This window comes from Dermacentor albipictus, chromosome 2 (genome assembly GCF_038994185.2).
Source record: "Dermacentor albipictus isolate Rhodes 1998 colony chromosome 2, USDA_Dalb.pri_finalv2, whole genome shotgun sequence".
NCBI lineage: Eukaryota > Metazoa > Arthropoda > Arachnida > Ixodida > Ixodidae > Dermacentor > Dermacentor albipictus.
Genome location: NC_091822.1, coordinates 121180040 through 121188114, shown reverse-complemented (window position 1 = coordinate 121188114; position 8075 = coordinate 121180040). Strand labels below are relative to the sequence as shown.

Sequence of the window (8075 nt, the reverse complement as noted above, 5' to 3'; positions counted from 1 at the left end):
ACATTTATTTTGTTTTTATTGCTATATATTTCATTCATTTACACACATTTCTTGGCTTCCCGTCAATACACTTTGAGCTATTGCAGGCTCAAATCTGTGTCGTGTTCCACAAAGTTCCAGAAGTTGAAGCACATTACATTTGTTACGTGGCCGCTTCATTTTTTCCGGCATGCCGTTTCTCGTTGTCGTAGGCTCCTTTCCTGCGCTTCGCATGCATTGAACATTTTTAAATTAGGTGCCCTTGTAAACGGCGTTGTTGTGCGAATGATAAAAAGTAAGTGGAACTGAGAAGAGCCCTCAAGGATTGCAAAATTGAACGAGAAAAGAAACGGGGACTGGCATCGAAGCCACCCCCATCTTCAGAAAGTTAAAAAAAACAAGAAAAATTAGCGGTCACAATCACACCATGTCATATTCTTGGAAAGCTGTGGGGATGAACTTACTTTCGCTAATGTCAGCTGCCCCCGCGATAGGTAGCTCACATGATAAACGCTCTTTTTATGCGTGTGTGTTTGTGTAGGGCGGGTAGCAGCTTTTTTGAGACTTAACCATTAGACTAGTTTTGAATGACACAGTTTTCCTGGGTTCTCTGTTGCGATAGCTCAAAGAAAATTAAAGACAGCTATCATATGTGGCGCTTCCAAACGAGCCACCAGCTATAGATAGTGTACGCGAACGCAATACGCCTACCCCATAGCAGCTTTAGGTGTCCCATTCAACGCCGCAATATGAGAGCCAAGATCGATGATAGCCTGCTACAAGGGAAGGGCCGAGGGGGCAATGACGTTAACGTGCGCCTTTGAACTACTGCTGTGAGGCACACGTTGGTTGCCTTTACTCTGCACCGCTGTCGGCAGCAGCCAGGAGCTGCTTGATGAATGCTCTGTGCCCGCCTATAGCTAAATATATCGAGAGAACAAAAAACAGGTGCCTCTTGGGAGAAAAGGATTTTGCCTTCGGCTGTATAGGGTGTACCCTAAAAGCCAGTCCATCACTAAAGGCCGGCATGAATGACCAAGGTGCGTGCAGTATGCCGTGTGCTTTAGCGGCAGGCCCGATATACCGAGGTCTAATACGACAGAGAGGAAAATAGCTTTGTGTGTTATACTATTGAGAGAGAGTGAGTAGCGAGTCGCTGATCGCGTGGGAGTGCAGCACAGAAACACAGGATCACGCAAATAAAAGACGGATACTTCATTTTGTTAACCAACTGATACGAAGGCTGTTTGTGTGTTTATCTTATCACTGTGTACATCGATCACCACACTGTTTATATCATTGCCTACATCAGGGTGCATCTCAGATGGCATACGGTAATATCTGTGAACCAACACGTAAACTAGCATGACAGGGCGTCAGCCAGGCAAACCTGTCCAGCTTTCATTATTAAAAACAGCAGCTCTCTCAGAAGACTACTGCGCAGATAAGAGATTTCACAGCAGGCTCAAGGCGGAGGAGAGAAGAACTTTAAAGGGCCATTTTGGGCTATTTATGAGTGGTAAGAAAATATTAGGTGGCACATTGTGATGCCTAAGAGCAGTCGCAACTAACACATCCAGCGATCTATGCATGAAAACAGGTAACCTTTAAAGTGCATGCAATTGGTGCCATGCGGCAATGTTGCGTTTACCTGACGAGGTCAACGTTTTCGAGTCGGTACCGAATCTTCCAAGCACGCTGAATAAACACTGGCACCAAAGTTGCCTAAGGTCACACTGAAAGTGAATAGAGTGTCTATGCATACGCTAATAAATGTATAAGGACTAAATTTCGAATTGCAAAGTTTCGAACTGGTGGCTTCACTGTCTAATCTCGAGGCATAGCTGAATATCTTGAAACTCGGTTAGGAAGCCGCACAAGGACACTAATATTGCTTGCACTGTCACACAAAAGCATAGATATCAGGACATGAAATGAGACTTTGCAAATGCGTTCTCTATCAGTGAATAATGTTATTTGTATTATTTTAGCTAGCAAAATTGAAGTACCATAAGAAATGTGCTGCATGTTACAGGAAGGTATCACAAACGGGGTATCTAAAGTGAAAAAGCAGAGTCACGCTTGGCAGAGCCTATCAAAAATTGTGGCTTGCCCAGTTTGCAGGAAAACAAACCCATTACTCCCTTTTTACTCCCATGGAAATTACATGAACACTCCAAGCGCATGTTTGCCGTCGCCATGATGGTCTGTATAAATAAAGTCCAGGGGCGATGACACCGTCACCGTGCGCCGTATTCTGTATGTGTGGGTGAAAGCACGCGAGGGAAGCCGATGATCACGGCTCAGTCTAGCGCGCGTGAAGGAGGAAAGCGGAGAGCAAACGCGCCACCTTCCGTCGCTCGAAAGGCCGTGGGGAAAGGGAGGGAGGGGTGGCGTTGCGCTCCGGCAGCAACTGCGTATTTCGCGACTGGACGCAAAGGGAACTGATGATCGCGGCTCAATCTTGCGCTCTATAGGGAAGAAATCGGGGAGGGAGTGAGGGAGTGGGGGAAGCGGATGGCTGCTTTGACTCTACCAATAAGTGCGTACTTCGCACGGCCGCGCACTCGCGTGCGTCGTTATCTTGAAAGGGGTCTACAGTTGCTCATACGCAACTGTGTACGCAACTTGTGCGCAACTTGTGCGCAACTTGTACGCAACCTTTGCGCACCCTGTTTTAGCCGTTCTTGAGCTGAAGCGATAGACGGCACGAAGGTCACTTCGCTCGCTGCAGCTGCCATGCTTGCTCACATCAGGGCTTTGACAACGAGTGTCCGCGCTTATCGAGTGAGATGTTTTCATGTTTTTTTCTGCACGCTGACACCATGCTTGTTATTCAATTTAGTACGCGAATGTTTCCAAGTTCATACAGCCGATAAAACTACTCTCCTTACCTCGTACAGCTGTGTACTGACTTCCTATCCCAATCGATGCTTCGCCTTTCGGGTTAAACTGCACCTTTTTTTTTTTTTCACTCAGCCTGTTTAACGCAGCGACATCACAACAAAATAGTTTACCAAGAAGCTCTCTTAACATATTGTTACAGTAATAGCAGCACATTGCACTCTAGGCAGGTCATTTTCCCACGTAATTCACGAAATCATTAGTTAATGCTCTACCCACCACAAGCTCCCAATCGCCTACCACACATAAACCAGGGGACCAGCAAAGTGCCTGACCGAACTGTCAACGGTGGCTGCCAACGTATACACTTCCGCGGACCATCGGCATTGGGACGCCGCTTTGTCTTGTGTTGCTTTAGCCCATACAACTTGGCGAGGCACGACACGCTCGACTATTCACGGTTTTTTCTTCTGTGTGACCACGTAAATTCTCTGCCCTCAACACTTCACGTCTGTTCCTGCGAGAAAGTGGCTAGAGCAAACTAGCGCTCTCTTTCAGTCGTGGATACTTATGGTTTTTGTAACTTTATAGATAAATTACCGTAACCATATTACAAAGAAAGAAACATGCAAATTCATAAACGAAAAATGCGCAAGCTTGTCACAAGAGGAAGAACAAGCCTGTAAGCAACAAATTGATACATAAATAGCAAGGAAACAGGGTGAATAGGCTATTCACTAGGGCCGAATATGTACTTGGTCATTCATTTAGGAGCTTAACGTTAATCATGGAATTTTCCCAAAGTGCGCATTATAAGGGATTATCGGGAGGATCGCGCGCGCTATAAGTGGAAACATGCGTTATCCACGAAAAATGAGCTGCATGCTTCACCGCGCCGCGTATAAGCCCTTTAAACAAAGAGATTGGCTACCCTGAACGTCAGTGTAATATTTTATTTTTATTTTATTTCTTTTGCTACCGTCGAGTTTCTTCAATGTTCTTTTTTATGCCTCAGTCTTAAGCCGGGCTACGTACGTCGGACGTCATCCCTTTTAGCCAGCCCTCTGCTCTTAAACCAGCTGTTTCTTTGTAGTACGTCCTACATTTATTTATTTATTTATTTATTTATTTAGAAATACTGTAGCCCTCACTCGAGGGCCATTACAGGAGAGGAATTGTCAATATAGAAAGTTTAATTTCAGCACCGACAATGCAACGTTACAAGAATAGTCAAACACAAATTACAGGTTGGATGAAAAAGTAACACAGTAAGTTTACACAGTATACACAAAATAACAGTTAGCATGATCAATTCATAATTATCCTGTTGCTTGTAATACAAAATTGAGTACAAAATTCTTTAACATTTTGTGCGGTTAATGTAGTCTGGAAGGCCATTCCATATATTATTACGCGAAGGAAAGAACGAGTATTGAAAACCATCAAGGCGTGTTTTATAAGGCTGTATACAAGCACTTCTAACATTCTCAGGGTTGGTTCTAGTAGTAACACAAATACCTCAGAATGTGGATAGGATAACCGCGCCGCGGTAGCTCAAATGGTAGAGCATCGCACGGGTAATGCGAAGACGTGGGTTTGTTCCAGACCTCCGGCAAGTTTTTTCATCCGCTTTCATTTCCGTTAATTTATCACATCTTTAATTCAGTTAGTAAGTACAAGTAATTTCCCCTGTGTTGGCCTAGGTGTCTTTGTTGGTTGGCTCCTGCCCTGCCCGAACTACTCAATCACATCGATGGCGTGGACCACGTGTTCTACGCCAACGATATAACGGTGTCGACGAACCGCGCGGGGTCCGATGCCAGGGTGGAGGAAGCCCTGCAGAGAGCGGCAATGACCGTCTACGAGTATGCCAGGACCTGCGGCCTGAGCTGCGCTCCACAGAAATCGGAGCTGCTCATGGTACAGCCCGGAAGACCAAAGAAATAGCCGCCGCCAAACAAAATTATCACTATCTACGGCACCGAGATCAAGCCAACACAGCAGATCCGGATACTGGGCCTGCTGTCACGCAGCGAAGGCAAGGCGCACGCAGCCGCCAACAAAATCAAGACCACATCAGAGCAGGGCCTGAGCATGATCCGGAGAGTGACCAACCGGAACAGAGGGACCAAAGAAGAAGATGCACTGCGCCTGGCGCAGGCATTCTTCGTGTCACGCGTAACGTGCTCCGCCCCCTACCTCCAGCTTACGAAGGTGAACCGCCATACGCTGAACACGACGACAACGAAAGCAGTCAAACTCGCCATGGGCATCCCAGTGTACTCGTCAACGCAGAAGCTGCTGGACATGGGTGCCCACAACACGGTGGAAGAGCTGGTGGAAGCACACCTATCCCAGCAGAGAGTAAGGCCGAGCCGGACAGTACACGGTCGGGCCATCCTACGCAAGATATGATGGCAAATTGAACAGCAACCGACAACGGAGCCGCTCCCCACAACGTGGAGAGACATTATTAAGACCAAGCCCCTCCTCCGCAACATGCAGCCGGTGAGGAACGACGAGAGACTCTCTGCGCGGGCCAAGGCACTGGCTCGACAGCTGGAAAAGGAACCCGAGGTTCTCTACGCGGACGCCTCGCTTCCCAAGCACGGAACCAGAGCAACCGCGGTCGTCACCACCATCGATAAACTGGTCACAGGCGTGTCGATACGGACAACGAATACAGCCGAAGCAGCAGTGACCGTGGCCCTCGCACTCACGCAACCGGGAGTGAGGACCGTGGTCACAGACTCCCAGACCGCCTACACAAGCTACCGCAAGGGGAACATCTCTCCCGCGGCACTAGCGATCCTCACCAAACGCAAATCACCGGGACGGGTCGTTGAGCTCGTGTGGGTCCCGGCTCACTCGCAAGTGGAAGGCAACGCACTCGCCGACCACTATGCCCGAGGACTCTAAACCCGGGCCAAGGACGAGCCAGAGCTACCACACCACGTGATAAATTACAAGGACATCACCCAAATGTACAGATGCGGCAGATGTAGCCTTCCCGGTCCGCATCGGCAACTCAGCCGAAGGCAGCAAACGATTGTGCGACGCACGCAAGCGGGGTCGCTAGCGCATCCCGTGCTCTTGCACAAGATGTTCCCAACAGAGCATGACACTTCACGCACATTTTGCAGTACTCAAAAATCGCCTCGAGTGTCTTGAGTATGCACTCTTTTGTGCCAAAGCAATGTCCCGCTTTACTGTGAGATAAGTAATGAGCCCTAGAGTGCCGCACTTGGAGTGCAAAACGGGCAAGTGGATGGTTGCGATGCTCTGGTGGACGGTGAATAAATGACATTGCCTTGACTTGGAACAAGACATGGAACCAGGCGTAGAAATGCATTGGAGGTTATGTTTAAGCAGGCATCAAAACATGAATTGACTGTTATCATCTATCCAAGTTATAGATGTTGGAACGTGTAAATTTCACTTACGGGAGCGCATATATAAAATCATATAAATGTATGGAATATTAAATTACAGAACAAAAGAACTTAAAGCACCAGTCAACGAATTTATTGAACAACTTATGCATCTTTACCACGATTGAACATAAATACTGAAAACAAATTCGAAAGGCTATGCTGACGTGCCTTTCGAATTGTTTTGCCCCTACCGAGTTGCAGCTAGCTGAGCAACATGAATTCTTAGGTGGCTTGACAAAGACAGTAAGCAGATACTTTTTTTGGTCTTCTTTGCCGACTCGTGTGAGCGGCACTAAGAGTCTTCTTTGTTTTCCCCTAACAGAAATGCATGGGAAGGCGAACCGAAAAGGTAGATAACTGTACTGCTGTATCAAGCGTGAAATGTTCGCGGCTGTTGAGCGGCATTTTTATATTTAGATGAATCTTGCACTGTGAGTTATACTCGCAGAAAAACAAAATCTGATCTCCGTGACCTCCGAAAACTGCATGGACACTTTTCAGAAGGTTGCGCCAGTTTTTGGCTGGTCGCAAGCGTTAACACGGTCGGTCTGCAGCGCATCTCTTGCGTTCACGCAAGACGCACATTCCATACCAGCCGTGGTATCACATGATTTCACAGCAGCTTTTCTGCCTTCGGATGTCAGGAAAGAGGACTAAATGACGAAGTACAACTTGTCCTGGCTCGATCTTATTAATACATTGCAGCACACAACAGTAGCACAAATTGACAAACAAACTCACGTACAGCGTTGCATGTGTAATTCATCATGAGCCGACTATATAGCATGACATTCTACTCCTCCTTTTCTCAGGCAAAGCACGCATCCTTACTCGCACGGTAGGATTTCGTCGACTATGTAACACTAATCGAAAAGAGATGGCCGATTCGACAGACACTCTGAATTTAATGGTCATTACGCGTAAAATCTGCCTCTATCGCAGGCAAAGCTTGGCACTCAGCGCGCAAGATGCAAGCTTGCTAATTCCCGACGCAAGCTTTGCGGCAGGCGGCGAGTGAGGCGAACTGGTTGGAGCCGACGAGGCACCGGCGCGACTGGAGCGTGCGTCGAGACGCGTTGACGCAGCGAGCTCCACCGCGTGCCTTCATGTCCGCGAAATAAGGGTGCCTCAGCTGTCGAGGCGAGCACGCCTGCACGGGTGGCGTCTCGTCGCACTCCGGCTCCGTACGGAGCACGCAGCGCCGGCGACACTCTTCCGAGCTCCTGAAGACGCCCCGGCGAGCCACAGACAAGCAGGTGCCCTGCGGGAAGGTCCATGCGGCGCACCTATTCCCGTCAAAGTACCAGGGCACGTCCAGCACGTCTTGCCTGTGTAAAATGTAACGGGAGAGAAATGAGGCGTGTATAATATTAGCAGTGGTACTGCCTCTATTTAGGTAGAAAATGGTAATATACATTATGGCACGTGGTTTAGGGCAGTTACTCTCTCTCTCTCTCTCTCTCTCTCTCTCTCTCTATATATATATATATATATATATATATATATATATATATATATATATATATATATATATATATATATATATATATATATATATATATAATCTTTGCTTTGTTGCGTTATACGGACGTCCTACTGTAACTGTATTGACGGTGGACGGTGCATGCGTGCACGGCCTGCGGGTGGCGACGATCTCCAGAGACGCGATAGACGGGCAATGCGTTTGGTTTCGAAATCGAAAAAGCCAACTGGACGCGCCGCTCGATCGGCTTTGCAGCAGAGCCAGGGCCGCGTTTAGCTTCCGCTGCGGGCGTGAGCTTGATGCGCACAAACACGAGCGTTCCTGCTGAGCAGCTT

At 47.7% G+C, this 8075-nt stretch overlaps 1 protein-coding gene across 1 annotated transcript in view; it reads right to left on the bottom strand.

The window, feature by feature from the left end:
* Window positions 1-6928: 6928 nt before the first annotated feature.
* LOC135914708 (uncharacterized) overlaps window positions 6929-8075 on the bottom strand; it is an 88101-nt gene continuing 86954 nt past the window's right edge. The window contains exon 5 of the mRNA XM_065447648.2: window positions 6929-7585. Within this exon, the coding sequence (XP_065303720.2) occupies window positions 7237-7585 (349 nt within the window). The 3' untranslated portion in view covers window positions 6929-7236. The remainder of the gene's footprint in view (window positions 7586-8075) is intronic.